Raw genomic sequence first — 21,077 nt, forward strand, 5'->3', positions numbered from 1 at the left:
TGCTGCAATCAACACGAACTAAAAATGGTTTATTTAATAGTGCATTTTGAAACTTTTGTATGCAAAGAACTATAGATAGAATTTCCTTTTTGATGGTACTGTAATTTTTTTTAGCGGTATTCCAGATACCGGAGGTAAATTGAACCAATTGTTCTTTGTTTTCATTAGGGAGTTTCTGTTAGAGAATTCCACTGTATCCAATATCTAAGGCATCAGTCTCAACAATTTTAAAAGCCTCAGGGTTAGGGATGAATAAGCAGGGAATTTCTTTGACTACTTTTTTGATAGATTGAACGACAGTTGTTTGGGCCGAAGACCAGAGAGTCGGGTTCTTTTTAAGCCGAAGATACAGAGGTTTGGCAATCTTACTAATTTGGGAAAGAAATCGCGAACATAATTTAGACTTCCTAAAAATCTTTGTAATTGAGTTTTATCAAGTATTTGATTAGGAAATTTTTCACTAAAAGAGATGGCACGATCGATGGGGCCAAGGTGCCTTTTTCGATCAAGTGCCCAAGAAAACGAACTTTGGTTAGAAAAAACTCCATCTTTCTTTTGGAAAGGACAAGGCCATTTGTTCTAATGATTTGGTAGAAAGTTCTTAAATGTTTGAAATGTTGTTCTACTGAATCAGAAAAGACAAGGACATCATCAATGTAGACAATTGTAAATTGTCCATGGGAATTGAAGATGTTATTCATAATCTTTTGAAATTCACTAAGAGCATTTTTAAGGCTGCATGGCATGACATTCCATTCATACAGGCCCAACAGGGTTGTAAAAGTAATTTTTTAACGATCCTTTTCATGAATCTGGATTTGTCAGAACCCATATTTCATATCGAATTTTGAAAAGATTTTTGCTTGATAAATTCGTTGTAAAATGTCTTTTTGGTTGGGGATAGGATATTAAGGGGTTTGTAATTAACAACTAACCTGGGAATGCCATGCTCAATTTCTACAGCTTTGTTAATATAAAAGGCTATACAACTCCAGAGAGAAGTACTAGGCCGAATGAGGTTTTTGGACAAGAGGTCATTAATTTTAATTTTGCATGTTTCTAATAGTTTTTGGTTCATTTGAGCGGGTTGAGCTTTGGTAGGAATTTGGAGGTCGAAAAACCCGAAGCATAAGGAATAGTTACCATATGTTGTTTGCGATGCCAAAAAGCATCAGGAACCTCGGAACAGAGGTTAAACTCGAATTGAGACCGAATTTGATTAATTTGGTGAATGGTTTTGGGATTTTTAATTTGTTCAGAGATTCTTTGATGGAGAAGTTCAGTCTTGAGAAAATTTAATTGTTTGGTCTTACTACTATTTTGATTGATAGGAGTTTGGGCTTATAAAAAAGGGAAAACAATTTTTTGACCTTGAAACTTTGTTGTAATACAATCTTGAGTTATTTTGAAAGACTTGATTTTTTCTAAGAATGGTTGGCCGAGAATTATGGTTTAGTCTAGATCTTTTGCTAGAATGAAAGTCTGGGGAAGGCATAAACCATCATTGCAGACATGGGTATTTGATAGTTTATATTGGATATTCAACCCAGACCCATTAGCAGTATTGAGACGTTGGGTCATTCGTTCATAGAACTGAGTTGGAATGGCACCTTTATTGATGCAATTGAACTGGGCTCTAGAATCAACAAGGGCAATGGCCAAAAATTTGAATGAGGCATTTATCACAAGAGTTATGTGGATATACCAATTTTGACAAGTAATGGTAGCCACAAAACCAGGATTAGATGATTCTTGAATTGAAAAAGGATTTGTAAAAGGTTCGTTTGGAGTTGGTTCAACATTTGATGTAGAGATCTATTGATTTTGTTGTCGATTAAGAAGAGACAATTGACATTTGATATTTCTAATTTCACTTTGTAAAGTTGCAGTGGTAGTTTCAAGAGTTTTAATCCGACTAGAATGGTCAGAAGTAGAAGGTTTTGGAAGTTTTTCAAATTTTTGCATTATTTATTGGAGATTATAAGGTTGGGGAGCATTTTGTGTAGAAATATTTTGTTTGAGATGTTCAAAACATGCCTTCTTTTGTTCTAAATCTGTCAGATTATCAATAAATTCGAAAATATTTGTTTGGGGAGATGCTCTAAGCATCTGGACTGATTTGGGAGCACAGTCTTCGCAGCTTAAACCAATAATACAAGAATCACAAGTACATGCTTGAAAATTCTCATTATCAGTTGAACTGGAAGTAGGGTGTTCAGAGGCTTGGATATGATTTAATTCGTAAGTTTCTTCATCAGGAGATGAAGAAGAAGTTTCTTGGAATAGGGCAAGGATCTGAGTTTTATCTTGTTCAGATATTTGTAGAGAATTAATTCTTTTGAAAACTCAGTAATATTTAGCAATGTGGCCAGGCTTGCCACACTTAAAGCATCCTTGAGAATCCGAGTTTTGTTTAAACTCTTTTTGATTTTTAGGTGCCTTGAAAAGCTTCTTATATTTGTTATGTTTTGGTTTCGAATGAGATTTTTAATAAAATTTTGGAGTAGTGAAGGGTTTGCGAGAAATATTTTTCTTTGATTTGTAAAAATCCTTGTAATATTTATGAGAAGACTTATGTTTATGTTTTGTAAGAGGTCTAAGGGGGGCAAAACCGAACTGTTCACAGAATTCTCCTAATTCTTTTTTATAAAATATGTTTTCTTTATTAATTTTTTTTCTTAACTTAATATCAGTGCAAAGGGCTAAACCTTCTTCATGAATTAAGTTAATTATTTGACCGTAAGTCATTTGATCATATGGGATAATCCCATCATTTTCTTTGCGAAGTATTTATTTGATTTTTTCAGAAAAAATGGTTGGAAGACCTGTAAGGAACTTCTCTTTCTAACAGGGAAGATTAGCATCAGGTTAAGTAAGGATTTTGGTTAGGAAGGTTTCTTTGTACCATTTGAAATCATGTAATTTTTTGCACCTAAGATTTGATAGTTGTTCGGCAGTTCTGTCTTTGAGACGAGAAGGGTTACCTAAGAAGTAATTGGCTATGCTGAAAATAAGAGTATTAACAGCATCTTCTATCGGTTCTCTTATATCGTTGAGAAGGGGAGTCCCTTCATGGGAGGTTTGAATTGCAGTTAAAATTTTAATTTTTTGATCATTAGTTAGGACATAATCCCACCAACCTTTGAGTTGGTCTGTAAAGCCGGAAATGAGAAGAGTAGCAACTGCACTATCTTCAGTATTCTTGATACAATGTGCATTGCTGACCATAGTCATTTCTTACAGTTTGTTCATGAGATTATGTTCGGACAGACCATCTATGTTCCACTCATAGATGATGCCACATTGGTAGGAAGCCTGAGGAGTAGTTCCTCTAGCTTCAATTTGGAGGTCAAGGAAGATTGGGTGCTGTGTAGAACTTTGATCACTCATAAACACTTGACTTTCTTTATATATATATATATATATATATAAGAGAGAGAGAGATACCATGCATGAGAACCAATGGAAGCACATGATAAAATATCAACATAAACATTATTGGTGATCATTTTGCGCCTAACACTCCTTCATAGTTTTTTGAAACTCTAATGAACTATTTTCAACTTCAATGAAAATGATGTCCTAAAAACATAACAATTGGGCTTGTGTTCAAGGCTTCAAGCTGATTCTTTTGCTTGGATTGATCCCTTAAATTTGGCCTTCAATAGGCCAAGAGAAGAATCGAATGTGATTTGTCTCTTTCAAATGTTTGCGGTGGTAAAAAAATTTTTTTTTCCTTAAAATCACTAGGATAAGTGAAGGTAGGGTGTCAAAAGTTGGCCCCGCACCAGTACAAGGGTTTGAATTGACTGGTTGACACTCCAAACTGAAGGCCAAAAAAAGAAATGCGAAATTGTGAGGCCAAAAATCAAAGAGGTGTTCAGCTTAATGGGTGGGAGTAGGGTTGAAATAGGGTCGGATTGGGCCGGGTTTCTTAAAACCCTAACCTAACCTCAGGTCCTCAAAATTCAACTCAGGCCCAACCCGACTCTACTAGGTTCATGTTCAGACCCAACCCTGCTGGTTCATTCTAACCCAACTCCGGCCCTAATTGACACTATCATGGCTGGGTTGGGTTGAGGCCTCAACTCGAGCCCGACCCAATTCTAATTTAAGGTTGGATTTTTCAACCCTAACTTGCCCTCAAGGTTAAAAAATTTGACCCAAACCCCACTTAGGTTCAGGTTGTCAATGCCAAACTTTCACCCCTAGGTGAGACTTAATTAGGATCTCATCTCATGAGAAACTTGGTATCCAAGAAGATAAGAACCATTCTATTCTAGGGATAATGTCATGTGAGCTGTGATACAAAGGAACCAAGGGCTCAGGCTTAAGGGCCAAGGATCTCTCAAAAGGAAACTTGAAGGGTAGCTTGCTTCCATGGTTAGGACTGAAATTGCCAAATTTGAAGTGGGAAACACGTGTACGCCTTAAATAATAAGGAAGAGGTGTTTCTCAAATAGAAGCTAAACCAAAATCCTACTCTGATTCAATCTCTAAATAACGGATTTACTTTGTGCTCGGTACGATAAACAATATTAGAATTTCCCTTTTTTCTCAAAAACTCCAAGCCGCATATACTGGTGCATGGTGGACCCCTGCAATTTTCCTTTTCGATTTTCTTTTTTCCATAAATTAATTATCGATGATAATTTCCAATTTTGGTTCCTGTAATTTAGTGTTCCACTTTGGGTTGGACTCTTTAAAAATTGGCTGCTTTGTTTTGCCTTTTATCTTTTGTTCCTTGTGGGTTCTGTTTTTCAGAAGCTTTCTGAGTTCGTCTTATTTTGTGGATTATCCTCGGTTTCAAAGCTTTTTTCTTTCGGGGTTTTGATTATCAGACTGTAAGTTGGCTGAACCTTAGTTTTCTACTTCTCTTTTCCAGTTTTTTTGGGGTTTTATGAAAGAATTTAGCTTTTTGTCTTGTTCCGGAGATGGGTTTTCCATTTTCCTGTGATCATGAACTGGGTTTTCGTCTGTTGTTCTACTCTGTTTTGGTTTCTATTTTTTTTACCCCACTTCTTCCACCGAGAGGCGTCCCCGGCTTGTGGGATGGGGGGTCGGAGATGGTTCGTTTATACATGTTGCAAACTAGTTGCCTAGGTCTGATCATGGTTATTCTTTGAACGGCTAGGCGAGAGATAGGTTTAGATTATGCTTATATGTTTAGTTTTGACTTGTAGTCCAACCCAATAAATTTGGAGGAGTGTCTCGTTCTAGGTTATTCACAATAGTGAACAACCTATTGCAGAAAAAAAAAAAAAAGTATAGAGGAATTTCATGGAGCTTGAGAATTTTGCTCTCCGACATTGCGTTTGGTTTTATCTAAACTGATGTGGGATGATTCTTGGGTATTTTCTATTGAGAAGTCTTCATGATTAATCCTCTTCCTCTCTCTCTCTCTCTCTCTCTCTCTCTCCAATCCATCTTTTTTTTTTTGTGGGGGGGGGGTGGTTTGGGGGAGTTCAGTTTAGGAGGTGTAATGTTTCTAGTTATGCTTTTGAGACTTAGGGGAACATTAGAACCATTATCATGGAATATCTGGGACAAGCATCTAAGCACTACAGTAGTTACTGGGCCAAAATTTTGGCTGCTTGGTCTTTGGTTTGACTTATTTTGTTAGTTCACTTAGCAAGGTGATTATATTTGCCGTTCAGCAGAAATGCATTTTGTTTCTTTCCTGGGCATATGTGAGGTCTTTCCTTTGTCTTTAACAAAATTCATCCCCATGTAATTCTAGAGTAGTTTCCATCACTTATCTTTTGTTGCACAACACTGCATTATCTTGTTACTGCAAAAGTCTGCCTTTTATTGTTTGCACTGGGCCAGTCTAAACCTTTGGCATTTTTGAATTGGAGTGTCAACCATTAGAATCGAACAACTGTGCAGATATAGATAGATAAATTGAACAATGGTGTTTTATTGGAGTCAGAACCACACTTGTCACAAGAATCTTTCCCATGATTCTGAGTAGAATGTACAATTTTTACTATAGCTTTGCCCCAAATAGCCACCTTTTCTCCCTTTATAACAAAGAAGTAAAATGAAAAGGAATATTCAAATCCATTATGCTCCTATTTGCACATTATAGGTGTTGTATATGATATTTCTTTTGTTACTGACTTATAAAGATCCTGTATCCAAATGCAATGGCATATTTCATTGATTGTGCTGAAGTCTGATGGTTTAACATGGCATGTCAACATCTGTTCCTGGAACAAAGAATGAGGACTCACTCATTGAATGGCACTTCTTATTCTGGCTCTGTCACACACACACACACACTAAATCAGGCAATCATATAAAAGTCCCCCCCCCCTGCATTGTGAACTCATAGAAAGACTTGCAACATGACAGTGCTGATGAAAGTATACAAACTCCCTCTTGGAATGACTGAGACTGTATGCACATCATTTGCTAATTCATCTCAATGTGACTACCTGCTTGGCAATACAAGTATTTACATGCATTCGTTATGTGCATAAATTTCTGTGTTCTGTCCGCCTTATTTCTGCACATCCTCTCATGCCAAGAACGATACAGCTTAAACAATAGTTAGCATGATTTTCTGTAATCCTTTATAGTTACTAGCCTCCCCCCCAACCCCCGGTTCCATTGGTTTGGTGTCAATCACTATCAGCTGAAAGATTTCATGTATAATTTTACAAATGTCTGAAATAAATTTCCCTATGTCTTTCCAGTTCAAATTCCCAGGTCATCATTCTATAATGGTGAGTTTCTGTGGGGTCTTGCTAGGTTCGACGTGTTTCTTCCATATCTGGTCCTTAAGCTGAACAGGGTCACCTATTACTGGTTTTTCACGGTGCCCTGCCATGCTAGTGGTTTCTGTAGATTTATGCTTGAAATTAACAGAGTAGAGACTCATGTTGGTTGGAATATTTTAATTGATAACTGTTTGATAAATTTTTAAGCCTCTATGATTAACTTGAAAGTAAAGGGTGGTTCTGTTATTAAAACTGCTCTTTATCTATTCTTAGGGTTTGTTTGTCCTTTCTCTTTTATTTTTCTTGTGGTTGTTTGTGGCTTATTTTATCACAGGTAACTTAAATCTACCTGCATATTCCTTTATGAGGCTATAGAAGGGATTATTGTTTTCTTTATCATTTTATCAACATCCAACAGCACAAATGTGATCTTTTTCTTTTTCTTTTTCTTTTTCCTAATGCCTTGTGGGATATTTGTGGCTTCTTTTTATTGGTTGCAGCATATAAAGGTCACTAGAATCTTTGAACTTTTGTCCTTGAATACCCCCAAGAATAAAAAAGAGTAGTATGTGGATGCCAAAAGTAGACCTAATTGGAGAAGGTGTCTTACATCATTGAGTGTTGAAGTTCTGATAGTTTTTAGGGTTAATAACTTCCTATTAGTGGGGGAAATCTTGTATAGCAAAATGCCAACCAATTTTTGATGGGTCATTGTTGATAATTCAAGATTTATTTGATGAGGATCTTGTCTTTGTTGTCCTTTCTAGTTATATTTAAAGTTAGTTACCTAATAGTCATGAACCAATCTCAGCTTTACGTATAATCTTTTTCTCCTGAAATCTTTAACAACTCCAGAGTCCAAATCCTTTTAATTATGGAGCCTAATCAACAGAAATATGGAGTTGAATTGAGCCAGTTAGGCATTCGTTCAAACTACTTTGCTAAATTAGAAAAATGGCATAATTATTTCTTATGTTACTGCAATTATGTTGTTTATTTTGGGGTGTGATGTTCTTAAGGACCTCTAATGGTGTTGACTTTGTTTTATTGTTGTTGAACACCATCTCCCTGCCATGAAGCAGCCTGAAACTTGAGCTTATGTGAAAACTTAAACAAAACCACAGACTTTTCAGCAGCCAGTAAACTGTTTCTTGCCCAATGCGCTCTTGAAAATTTATGAGTCCCACCCGATTGTTCTGAGCTCTTATTCTGTATTGTGGGGTACCTTTTATGGAAACAAGTCATTGCATAGGGAGATTCAATCCCTCAAATTTAGTGGGTGGATAACGTTTTCAGGTTTTAAAATGGGCCAGACTTGGGCCTGCCCTAAATTTGAACAAACTCAGGCCTGTACCCTCGTTTGAGTGTTATTCTTAACCTGCCAGTTAGAAAATCCCTTTCATGCAAGTCTTGACACTTTCTTCTAATGTCTGCAGGGAAGGAATATCACCATGTTGGAGTAAGCATTGAAGAAATTGGCCTGGGTCATATATCCAGGAACCTGGAGGAAGTTTGAGACGTTATATCACTGAGGTGTAATTATGTCCAACATGGATTCGAAATGTAAAGGTATAACTTGGGTTGGGAACTTGTATCAGAAGTTTGAAACTATGTGCCTGGAAGTGGAAGATATTGTGTGCCAGGTATGTATCTAAACCCCTCCCCTTCCCAAACCAATACACAAGCAACACACACACACAATTATAAAAAAGCCCTGGGCATATTCTTGTGGCAACAGAATTCTCCCTGCCACTTTGTCTTGTTTCTTTGAGGGTGATGGTCTGAGTTTTATGTGTATATAATCTTTAGACAGTAGTTGTAATCCACGTATGTGCAAGCACAGTAACCCTCTTTATGCATGCATGGTTGTGTGCCATGTGATGCAGATTCTATTGTCTGCACTATAGTATTGGTGGCTTGCCCTTGTTTCATCTACATCACAGATTCTCTTGGTGGAGCTGTTGTTTCCTAACCATGGTTGAATTGCTTTCTTGGTCAGGAAACAACTAAGTATGTTGAAAATCAAGTGCAGTCGGTTGGTGTAAGTGTTAAAAAGTTTTATGCTGAACTTATGGAAGATTTTCTTCCGCCATCCTCTGAAGATCCTGAGAAGTCAAAGGAAGGTACCGATGAGAATCCTATAGAGGAGTCGCCTCCGGTCAAGGAATTTAAAAAAGTTGCCCCTGATGGGAAAAATTTGAGCCATGGATCATCTTTCACGGTATTCCCAAATATAGTCCCTTCGCCTCCATCTTCTGAAGATCCTGAGAAGCCAAAGGAAGGTATCGATGAGAATCTTATAGAGTCACCTCCGGTCAAGGAATTGGAAAAAGCTGCCTCTAATGGGAAAAATTTGAGTCGTGGATCATCTTTCAGGGTATTCCCAAATATAGTCCCTTTGCCTCCATCTTTTGAAGATCTTGAGAAGCCAAAGGAAGGTATTGATGAGAATCCTATAGAGGAGTCACCTCTGGTTAAGGAATTGGTTTTGGGGAAAAATTTGAGTCGTGGATCATCTTTCAGGGTATTCCCAACTATAGTCCCTTTGCCTCCAGCTTCTGAAGATCCCATTAAAGGAACAGATACTGACTTAACTATAGAACAAAATGAAGATAGCTCTGTGTTATCTGGAAAGCTAAAATTTGGGGCTGAAGAATTTACTGTAGAGGATAAACTGTCTTCTTCTAAGGTTTTGGAAGGAATTGCTCCTTCAGGGAATGATTTCAGTGGGGTATCGTTATTAACTGGACTCCACAATGAAAATAATGACAGAACATGTAATACTACAGCTACAATGTCCACCCTCACTTTAGTTGATGCCGCGCAATGTAATTCCACCCAAGGAACGGGGAAGATTTGTAGTGCGCTTTTAGATGCAACTGAGTGTATTTCTGATGCTTCATTTGCTTCTTCAGCATCTTTGGTTCTTCCAGCTTCATTCTTTGAAAATGAAGCAGGAATTGGACTGACTCCTTCCGGAAGCATTCCACTGATAGAATTAAATGGTGACGGTCCTTTTCCTGTATTGTGTTTGCTTGTTTCCTAACTTCTGTTATTGAACTCTGTCAACTTTTGCTTGTGCAGACAATTCCAAAACTTACGAGACAATATCTTCATTGTGTGGTAACGGGAAAGAACATTACAATGATTGTACTGAATTAGATGCCATCCTGCCCCCTCTAGACACTGGTAAAGGTTTCAAAGAAATGCAAACCTTCCACCAGCCCCCGAAATTTTCTCTGTTCTTCCTCTTTTCTTTATATTTCTTTCTGTTTCTCCTGTACTTCTATTGCAATTGCATTTTGTTGCGTTTTATCTCTAAGGTTTATCATTGATGTTATTCATTTCTCAATGCAGCTTTTATGGGTTTGTTATTTTGGGATGTATTAACTCAGTCAAGTTGTGACAGGAACAAAAATGGCTGAAGGCAATGCTGCTGCCAGGTCAGATGAGGAAGCCATGGATGCGTGTCATCATGTGAACCTTGAGGAAAGTTGTGTATTGGTGGATGTCGATGAACTTCACTTTGTTTCCCAGAGGACAGTCAAGAACAGATCATACAAGGTACAGACACACACACACACACACACACACACTCTCTCTCTCTCTCTCTCTCTCTCTCCCCCCCCAAGCCCCCTTGTATATGTGTGATGCATGCACGTGTGCACAGACATATGAGCAGACATATGCCTACAGGCAGTAACTGGTAATATTTTCCTGTCTCCAGAAAAAACTTCGTGATGCTTTTGCTTCGAGGATCAGATCAGGAAAGAAACAGGAGTATGAGCGGCTAGAACTTTTGTGTGGTGACGTTGTTACAGGAACCAACAATCAAAGAGCAGGAAGTTTCCAAATATCCACTCTCTCTAGGGGCTTGGACTCAAAGAAATTTCCAACTCAAGATTTTTGCGATTCTGACTGGGAAATTCTGTAGATAAAATGGGAAATATGCTGTAAATAACCAACCAACAACACTTTCTGCAGCCATCTGTTAAAAGTAAGGTTATGAAGATGATGCCAGTCTATATGAATAATTGTGGCCAAAGTGCCATTTTATAGTACAGTGTTGAAGTGGTGTAGGGTAAAACAAGGTAGACAGTAAATCCATTAGGTCTAATGAAGAAATTAGAGTAATATATCTTCCATAAAATTGCCACAACCCCCAGTGGTTGGGGTGCAGAACTGGTACTATGACAATTCTGGAGGGCAGGATATGCTGCCCAGTCTGTTTCTAGTCAAATCTTTGCTGTTGCCTATTGTTATTGAGCTGTGGTAATTTTGCTTGATCAATGCGTTGTTGCTAATCTACTCTAGCTGGTGGGCTTTTTTCATTTCATAATCAAAAGAACTGTTGGGGTGAACTATATGCTTAATGCCATTAAAATTGAATTAATTGCCTCTGTTCCATTAGTAGAGAGTATGATAATTTGCAAATGAGTCTTTTGAGTACTATACATGGGTTGGTACAGATTAATTTTTGAACATTGTGGCAGGGATTATTATTTATGTACTGAAGGGTTTGGTAAACAGTATTCTTGGTTGGATATTTAGCAAATGCTCTACTTTAGAGTTGGACACCCTTCTATCCATGAAAATGAAATGTCACAATCTAACAAACATCAGAAGAAAAGGTACGCATGAGAGCCCAGGCATGCACAGGTGGTTGCAATCTCACGTGGATGGTATGCTTCCTCTGTACCTCTGTTAATAGCTTCCCTTGCCTTGATATGTACACTGTTGGGTGAGCATATTTCTACAATAAGGTGAGGGAGCCTTGCAATGTTCCAAGTTTTTAACTGGTGTTCGCGTTCTTGGAAGCGATTTGATATAGGATTCATCCATGATCAGTTTAGTTTGATTGTTTTCTCCTGAAGAAGATCTTAGCTTCCATCAATGTTTTTTTTTTCTTCTTTTGGGCAAGAATGTAAGATATATGTTATGTTTAATGGGGGACGTTAGGCACATTGGTAGCTTTTTTGGAGCTAGTGGCTCAATCAATTGGATGTTTATGGTCATTGATGGTTGTAAGGTTCCTTCACTATACGATTCATGAAAATTTCACAAAAAATAAAAATAAAATAATAATAATAAAAATAAATTTCCAATAACCATAACTACAAGACTCCAATATGTAAAGATATAATTCTTGCTAAAACAAAATGTTTTTTTTTTTTTCTTTCCCGTTGATGAATAATTTATTCATTACCATATGAGAAGAAAAAAAAAAAAAAAAGCCCCGAGGGGAAGCGAAGAAAAACAAGGAGCACTCCTTAAGGAAACAGGAGTAGTCAACGACATCCATGGATACTCTTTGGATGCCGGCCCGAGTTAGTTTATATGGCTAGCTTGGGCTAACCCTAGGTTTTGGGCCTGGTTCAAGTATGACCTTGAACTAAGGCTAACACCCCCCCCCCATCTTTTATTATTATTTTTCTAGTTCGAGCTAGGTCTCACTTACATAAAACAATCATATTTATGATAATTTAAAAAAAAAAAATTTTTAGTCATTTTCATTCAAAAGTCATCCTAAGGAGAGGCATCATGAACTTTCAGAGCTATAAATAATGAGTCTTGCAATATTTTGGAACACCTTGATCATCATCACCTAAGCCTGCTCTGGCATGACAAAATGAGGTATGATGAATTATGTCTATATATATATATATATATATATAGCAGAGACCGAGGCCTTGGCCCAGGACCCATCCCAAACTTGAAAATCAGCCTTGGCCCAACCTATGCACTATTTGGGTCAGGTGCTAGGACAGGATTGGCCTCGCCAGTCCCAATTGCACCTGGTAAGGGTGTCAATAGGTTCGGTTTCGGTTCGAACCAACAGTTCTTATAACCTAAACTAAAACCGAGGAGCATACTCACATATTCAAACCGAATTTGAACCGAATAAATTTGTTTCGGTTTGGTTCGATGAATTCGGCTTGGTTTTGGATTCAGTATTCGGATTCGGTTTGAAATTGACACCCTTGTGTAGGGGTGTCAATTCCAATTCTACACCAGTAGGGCCGACCGAACCCGACACATTATGGCCTGACTTGGATTGGCCCGATTAATAAACGTGTTGGGCCTAAGCCCAGTCAGTTTATAAATAGGTAGTACATGATGCAAGGGGTAAGCCCGATGGGCCTCCAGACCAGCCCGACCTGTTTACAAGCCCCACTCGAACTGACACGTTTAGCCCGACCATTTATATAAATATTTTGATTTTTTTGGGATAGAATAAGGTATGTATTGATATTTTTATTAATTATTAATTGTAATATATTTTCAAAATTATTGATTATTTAACAAAATAAATTAAAGTATCTTAAATCTAAGAAAAATAAAGACCCTTTAAGGTTTCATTGGTACATTATCCTGTTTATGCCAGATTATAGTCCAATTAGCCTGATTCGGATAAACCCGATTAGAGCTCGAAACCCAACCAAGCCCAACATGGAACAGACCGAGACCGAATTTTCTTAAATAGATAGGTCATGGTCTGAAAAAATAGGCCTGCCAGGCCTGGCTAGGCCCGACCGAGACCGGCCTGGCCTGATCGATTGACACCCCAACCCCTTCTGCACCCCTAGGCGCTGGGTGACTATAGGAAAGGGCAGTCTCGTCATTTACCAAATACAAGGACACTTGGTTCAGTGGTTGCCGTATACTTTTTACGGCGGACACTGGTGGATCTTTTTCGGGTGGTTAATGAGCTTTCGCGGGACTATGGCGGACGGTTGTTTGGGTAACACCATATGTAATGCGTCAACTGTTCCACTAGGTAACTTTGGTTCCAAGGTTCCTTCCGTTTCCAGATCCCTCTTCATGGCTACGCGCTCGTCAGCTATCCATGCTCAATCCTCTGCAAATCCTAAGCAACGTTCCTTGCTTGTTTTCTCAGGTCTGTACTTCCCATCTTTAACCTCAACTTGCCCTGCCCTCTAATTTTCCCTTTTCTTCGTTTTTTGTCTTCTTGGGTGTGCAAGTGAATAAGGGATTTCAAGCTTTAGAATGCAGAACGAACTAGGCGAATGAGAATCGATAGTATGGTGAAAATAGGAAAAGAAAACGAAACAAATTTAAATTTTCGGTGCAATAGAAAGGAGAAATTAAATGTCTAAGTATCCCTTTATAATCCTGATGTTGTCTAATGCTAGCACGAAAAATTTGATCTTCTTCTATTTGCTGATCTCTGACCTGCTCGCCTCTTGAAATCTTTGGAGACAACGACCGGAAGGTGATGTTCTTCAATGCAAGTCAGTACATTTGGTTTTCTTCGTGTGGGTCTCTTGGCTCTTTTTGCATCCTCATTGTCATTTTCATCCAATTCCCATGGAACCACTGGTCATTGGGCAGGAAAAGTTTTTTGTTTTTTTTGTTTTTTTTTTGTGTGTGATATGACCAATTGGCATTGTGTTCCCATAGACCCTGATCACCATACCACCGTTGAACTGATAACGATCCACCCTACAATGTGTAGTATATAACCTGTAATGCTGGGTGAGCTGATATACTTGAACTTATGCTTGAAAATTTGGTAAATAAAGTCTCCCCCTTCCAAATAGAAGAATATATGTATAAAGAAGAGATGTCAGTTACAAAACAAATTTTTTAGACAATGAGTCCACCAGCGCAGAACCCTCCAATCCAACCCCCTTCCCCATGACTTGGCCTTCCTAATAAGATGCAAATATGTTCGAGCCCCACTAGAATGGGCTTCTAGCCAAATAATCACGGTCTTAGAGTCACCTTCAATGAGGGTATACATTCACAAGAGTGATCTTCAATCCCTTTATAGCCCTCCTTGGGGTTGATAAATCACTTCTACCAGTAGGGCTAGAAAACACCAACAAAACAATTCATTCTTGGGGATTAGTCTTAAGTTACTTGATCAATCTTTGAAACCTTGGTTTTTTTTTTCCTACTTTTTTTATTGGATTATTTCCTTTGTATGTAAAGTGTGATTTTGTTATAGTTCAAGAATAATGAAAATTCTTGAGCCATTATTTCACCTTCTACTTCATATCAGAAGAAGAGAGAGTAATGGCTAAATAATTACCCATAGGTTGGGAACCAATAGCCTAGAAGATCTAGAGCCACAGGCCTTTAATAACCCCAATAAATAAAAACAACCAGCAACCTGGTTTAGGGTGATCAAATCTGGTTACAACCCTGGTTGATTGGCCTGTTAGTTGTGAGGATTGACTTTTCCAAACAAGAAATGAATCTGATGGTCAGATTGAAAGAGTTAAGAAAATAGAAAGTTGTTAAAAATTAGAAACTTATGATTAATAACAACATAAAACAGGAACTAATTTGAAGAATAGCAAGTGAAATCAAAATTAGGAAGTGGGGAATGAAATTACTAACTAAGGATCAAAGTTAGAAGAGGAAATACTAATAGAAACTAAAAGAGCAAAAAAAATGAAACTAATGGTATTAGTTGCTGCCACAGGATAACCAACGGAAAGCAATGAACTGCCATTTTTAGAGGTTTTATGGGTTGATGTGGTGGTTGTTTCTGCACTAGGATATGATCTGAAACTAAGGAGAAGGCAACAAGAGATTAAAGGACAGAATAGAAAGTCGTAGATCAAAAGAGAATAGGAGATAAAACTAATATGCACTTGGTGCAAGTAAGGGATAAATCTTACCTTTAAGAAGAGGAAGAAAAGAGAGAGAGAGAAAAGGGAAATGGACTAGGCTTTCCACATAGAAGTCAACCAGCATCTCACCAGTCCACGTGGCTTCCCACCAAGGTCACTATTGCATCTCACAGCAATTAGTTGCATAGAACCTTCAATTGTCAAAATGTTGGAGGGTCTGTGTCCCCTCTCCTTTTATGTATAACTTCCATAATGACCAATATATGTATGGTAGGAGGAATCCCTTACAACTTAGTCTCTCTTCAAAATAAAAACTATGCAAGAACATATAGAAACTAAATCTGGAATGTAGGACACCTGTCTGACCTTCTGGAAGCACTACTAAAAGAAAAGAATACACCTTAAATAACCCAAACCGATGGACCAAACCTAGCCTGAGTTGTGGGTACAATTTAGGCCCAAAACTGGTCCAAACTTGAACTTTGAGTACTGCAGCCGATGGGCCACATCAGTTCTTATCCTTGGACTGATTTCTTCTCCTGTGCGTTTGTAGTGTTTAGAGTACCTTGGATTTGCATCAGCTCTCTTACAGCCACAGGTGGTCCTCCTCATCCCTTGTGATAAGATTTGCATCAGAGAGTGTGCTGAAGGTTGAAGGCATTGAGGTTTTGTAAAATAATCTTATTTGAGATGTTATGCTTCACCAGAATTGTACAAGTACTGTTTAACTCCCTCCCCCTTCCCCTCTTTGTTCTCTTGGTCTTCCTAAATTCTAAGAGAACCCTTTTATTTTTAACTCTGAAGTTAAAGGATGGAGATTCTGGTCTTGTGTTAATTCTTAATTCCTTCATAAGTTAATGGAATAACTTGTGCTAGAAAATTCTTTTCCATAACAAAATAGTTTTAAACCATGCTGAGACCTAACTGGCTGGTGGAAATGTATTCAATATTTGATCCTGTTCTAATATCTTTTGAAGCTAAATTTGAGATGTGGATTAAAATTTTCTGTTGGAATTGCTACCTTTTTTTTTTCTTCCAATTATTTTTACAAAGAACAAGAAACACATTATAATTAGCTTGATATTGGTTCAGGTGGAACTGCATTTAATGGTGTTGTGGAAGAGTTGAAAAAGTTAACAACTCGTGTTTCACATGTTCTCCCTGTCTCTGATGATGGAGGAAGTACAGCTGAGATTGTTCGAGTGCTTGGTATGTTAAAAATTTGTGGGTTATCATTTTATTTTTCTTTCCAGTTCAAGTAGTTTTCTGCGGTTCATTTCTATTTCTTGAAGAGGAGTCCATATACCCATGGTTAATAGAAAACAATTGGACGTATGTTGTAGGTGGTCCTGCTGTTGGAGACATAAGGTCAAGATGTTTAAGATTGTCAGATGAAAGTACTTCTGAAGCTCTAGCTGTGCGAAGATTGCTTGGTCACCGCTTACCTCTTGATGCTTTAGAAGCCAAATTAGAATGGTACTTTTAACAGATTTTCTGTATGAGTGCTTTCGTTCTGATACTCCATTTAGAAATAGCACATGCTACCTTGTCATTCTATTTTGTATGGATCCATTTAGCCGGCCTCATTAAGCTGGGATAAGGCTGAGTTTATTGTTGTTGTTGTTGTACATGTTACCTTGTTACACCATTATGGATGTAGTGCCGATACAAGAATCAAGTGCATGTTTTCTCCTTGCAATGGAAAGAGAAGTCCCACTCAGAATTGAAACGAATCCTAGATTATTTTGTAGGTAGTAATAAGTTCATTGAGATTTATATGGGACACAGGACACTTCTGGATGCAAAGAAGCAGATGGTGGTCTTCTTGCTCAATGCACGACTTTTTTGGATAGAACAGTAATGTTCATTAAAGCTGAAAATAAATAGTCTAATAACATTTTTTACCTTTGCCAGTTACAGAAGAACTATACATCAACACCCCGACACTCCTAGTCAAAGTTAAATTAAGACACCCCAAAAATAGAAATCATTAGACTTTATTTACTGCTCCTTTTATTAGCTCAAATAATGCTGCTTGCGCTCCTAAGCATAGCTCATTGTTAACGTTTCCTTGATAGTCCAAATATCTTCCTCATTACATCTTTCCGTCTGGTAAGGTTAAGGAATGCTTTCTGTGTGGCATAACGATATTATTCTGGAGACTTTGATTCATATGGCTGAAACTACATGGTGGACCATGAGGTGAAGAGACTTGAAACTTCAGTCGTAAGGGGTATATCCCTATCTAAATGGCCAGTTTGACCATAGGAGCCCTCAAGGTGGCTGAATAATGGTGGTCTGTCAAGGCAAGCTACCTTGATGTGCTGTGTAAGTAACTTCTCCCTCTTTGTTTTTGTTGTTGTTATATTAATAACAAGGGCAGAGGTTTCCTATGGCGCCAGAGTGTGAAACCACAACAATGAGAGGGCAGGATTGAATTCGTTCAGTAGGGGGACCATTTGTTAATTGAGGAGAGAGAATGTTAGTGTGAGCCTCATGGCTAATTATGTGAGTGTACGTGCATATTCCTCCACACTCCGGCATTGTGGGAACTTTTCCCTAATAATAATTATTAGGGGGAAAGAATGCTGTCCGTTCACATTCCCCACGCGCAAACACTGCCCCTGGTTTCAAGGGAGCTGTGAATTGATGCCCCTCCCCCTGAAACTAGGGCTGTGTCTGGGTGTGGGGAATGCGGATGGACAGCTGATGCAGATTCTTCACGAAAGTAAGCTTGTTTTATTAGGAATAAGTCTAGGGTTGGGTTGTAAATGTATTGGGCCTTTGGTCCATGTGGTTTTGAGTGTAATGGGCCACTTTTATGGGTCTAAACTAGAGGCTTTAAGGTTGCATACGGGAATAACTTGTTTGTTTCATTTTTCATTAGTTTCCTTTTTAGTTGGGTTTAATTTAAGTTATATTTGTTTTCTTAGGAGTAAGTTATTAGTTGAGTCAAGTTATTAGTAGTTAGTTTCCTTTTTTAGCTAGTTTCTAATTCAGTTAGTTCCTAATTTCAGTTTTTAGTAAGTATTGTATTAGGAGACTAAATTAAGGTTTCCTTTAAGGACTATTCTATTTTGTAATTCCCTCCCCCATCAACATTATAAATGGCTGCTACTATTGTCTTCCCCATGAAGAGTTGTCTTGTGTTTGATCAAGGCTGATGGAATTGGTGTTTGATCCAATTGACTCTCTATGGTGGGAAGCTCAAGAGGTCCTGTTCTACTTTGTTATCTTTTCTCTTACTGTTTTCAAGTACTCCAAGGTATCAAATTCCATCTCAATTCATCCCAGGTAAACCACACTATTGATCTGCGGTATTTTCTATTTTCCAGTTCTGAAACTCTCTTTATTGTTCCCAAATCCATCCCTGATTCAAGGGCTTTCAACCACATGGTTTTCTCCATCTTTTGGTCGAGTGTTAGGCCCCATCTGAAGGTGGTTAGATCTCAGTTTGGGCCCCATCAGACCACTGGTTGGTCTGCTACACAAATCACCCACAGTTCTGCCCGATTGGATATTTTGACCTAATCTGTTCTATTTTCTGAGATTGATAGATACATCTGGTTGTTTCTGATTTCTATGGATGTTTGTTCACAATTTATGATCTGTTATGACCCTATTCCTATATCTGATTTAGTCCTTTAATCTGGGTTATATTCTGATCTCATAAATTCCAGTTTCTGGATTCGAAACTCTGATTTACAGATCTGTTTTCTTCCTTAGTTCTAATATGTTATATTGCAGTTATACCTTGATTGTTGGTTGTTCTTTGAGAAGTGTCCTGCAGCTTTGGGACTACTTGACTTGTCAATCCTAGTTCTACATTAACAGCATATCTCTTCCCTAATTATTATTTCCTCATCAGGTGGATATGGAAGTTTCCTAGTTTAGCAGGTTTAGAACAATGAGATTGTCAAACTCAACGTCTGGTATGTGATGTATGTCAGCGATAAACAAGGTTTGTAACCATCTGCCAGTTAAATAGAGGTTGCTTTCAATATTCACACTTGTTTCCCATTTACAACACAGTTGCTTTGTACCATTTAACAGTAAAGAGGGGGAAGTTCCCTGTCGCCACGTCTACTTGCTCCTTGATTTACCACCATGTTTCTCTCAAACCTTACACAATCTTAAGGCAAAGAGAAAGGAAGGTTTCAGGCAGGGAAAACCTTCAATGACTGTTCAAGAATCAAAGAGTTATTAATCTTGGATGGCATTTCTTGATACTTATATTTTAACTATTTACATTTTCTAAGTAACATTGTAATCTAGTGACCCTGATAAATATTATTTGCTACTGTTTATGCGATCAATTTTCTCTTTGTACATTGTAATGACTCATTTACTTTCTCCCCCTTTTTTTTTGGGGGGGGGGGTTTAAGTATTGGTCCTTACACTTAAAGCCACTCACATTTTCAACTTATTTTTCATTTATATTTTTTATTTGGCCTTTAGCTTACCTGTTAAAGTTTATCTTCGGGTTTCTTCCTAGGGAATAATATTGTGAGTGATCTTATGACATCTAAAATCATGTATTGATCAGGGACCCCTTGTTGACCAATACAATTTTGACTTAGTACCAAGTATATCATGCCCCTTCTTTTAATTATTTCAACTGCCTATGAGGAATTTTTTTTAGTACAGTACACTACATTTTGCTTAAGCTAATGTCATCCATTTAGGAGCTTTTAGTTATTCCTCTATGAAAATATTTAGTTGGGTTGCTAGGTATTACAATGGTGGGAGTATTGAGAATTAGTGTGCTGGGTTGAAAATTTTGCAGGTACAAAATTGTAGATGGAGAGCATTCTTTATGGAAAGATGTATCAAAACCCTACAGGGAAACAATTCAAGCTTTTCTGGTTTATTTTCAAAATCAGGTATTCAACACTGCCGCTCTTAGTCTGATGACAATTTGTGATTGTATACTAGTCACTATTGAATTTACAGGTAATCTTTTCTGTTCCTTTTGTCATTCATGGATGCAAAATTACCTAGATTGAATCTGCTGATGTTTATTTGGACCCTATCCTTTGCTGATTCCACTAATTATTTTGGTTTTTCCACCCTTCCTATAAACGGATGGTGAGGTTTTGCTAATTTTAGATGATAATGTAATGCAGATCCGATTTCCAAGGACTGAAATTGGATTACTTAGGGCCCACTTGGACAATCAATAAACAATGACAATAACAAAAAGCAGTTTGTATTGAACTAAAACTTCAACTAAATGGCAGTTTTGTAAATAACTTAAAGTTCTAACAAAGAATGGCAATTTTGTAATTAATGGGACTCACCATAGGAATAACAAGTGAAGGAATAAATCATTTCATAGAGACAAGGGTATTCTTGGAAGCATGGTTCGAAATCTCGGCGAAATTTCGGCAAAATTTCGGAATTTCGGTGGTTTTTTTTTTTTTTTACTGAAACGAAACTATGTACGAATTAAGGGTTGTACAACATTTCGGTTGAAATTCCGGTACCATTTCGGTATCTTGCCAAAATGGTACAACCTATGGGTTATAAATACTCCATCTTGTCGAGACAGAGTCGATGTCTCTGCTATCTCGGTGGTTTCGGTTCAAGGAGCCTATTTTGAAGGAAAACACTCTTTCCATCCTCTAATTAACCACATCATCACACTCTTTGACTTCCATTGGACTCTTACAAGAAGATCTATACATTCAAAGAATAAGGAAGGTAAAGTTCTTTCTCTAAAACCATTTTTTTTTTTTTTTTTTTTTTT

The 21,077-nt window shown here is 37.7% G+C and overlaps 2 protein-coding genes across 8 annotated transcripts in view; both read left to right on the top strand.

Annotated features, from left to right (window-relative positions):
- The first annotated feature begins 4,603 nt into the window (after positions 1-4,603).
- On the top strand, positions 4,604-11,015 carry LOC122091711. 2 transcript variants are annotated; one of them, XM_042661795.1, is made up of 6 exons: positions 4,604-4,844; positions 8,162-8,368; positions 8,725-9,586; positions 9,810-9,914; positions 10,135-10,289; positions 10,453-11,015. In XM_042661795.1, exons 2-6 carry the CDS (start codon positions 8,267-8,269, stop codon positions 10,657-10,659), a joined length of 1,431 nt encoding a protein of 476 aa, XP_042517729.1. In that variant the 5' UTR covers positions 4,604-4,844; positions 8,162-8,266; the 3' UTR covers positions 10,660-11,015. The 2 variants fall into 2 exon arrangements, with proteins under 2 accessions (XP_042517729.1, XP_042517728.1); XM_042661794.1 differs by having other exon boundaries at positions 4,607-4,844; positions 8,725-9,730.
- Positions 11,016-13,405: 2,390 nt separating this feature from the next.
- Positions 13,406-21,077, top strand: part of LOC122090529 (uncharacterized protein YNL011C) — a 56,848-nt gene continuing 49,176 nt past the window's right edge. For all 6 annotated transcript variants that reach the window (XM_042660156.1, XM_042660154.1, XM_042660155.1 and 3 more), the window contains exons 1-4: positions 13,406-13,623; positions 16,421-16,537; positions 16,672-16,804; positions 20,115-20,211. In XM_042660156.1, the coding sequence (XP_042516090.1) occupies positions 13,431-13,623; positions 16,421-16,537; positions 16,672-16,804; positions 20,115-20,211 (540 nt within the window). In that variant the 5' untranslated portion in view covers positions 13,406-13,430. The remainder of the gene's footprint in view (positions 13,624-16,420; positions 16,538-16,671; positions 16,805-20,114; positions 20,212-21,077) is intronic.

Source organism: Macadamia integrifolia, chromosome 10 (assembly GCF_013358625.1).
Source record: "Macadamia integrifolia cultivar HAES 741 chromosome 10, SCU_Mint_v3, whole genome shotgun sequence".
Lineage (NCBI taxonomy): Eukaryota > Viridiplantae > Streptophyta > Magnoliopsida > Proteales > Proteaceae > Macadamia > Macadamia integrifolia.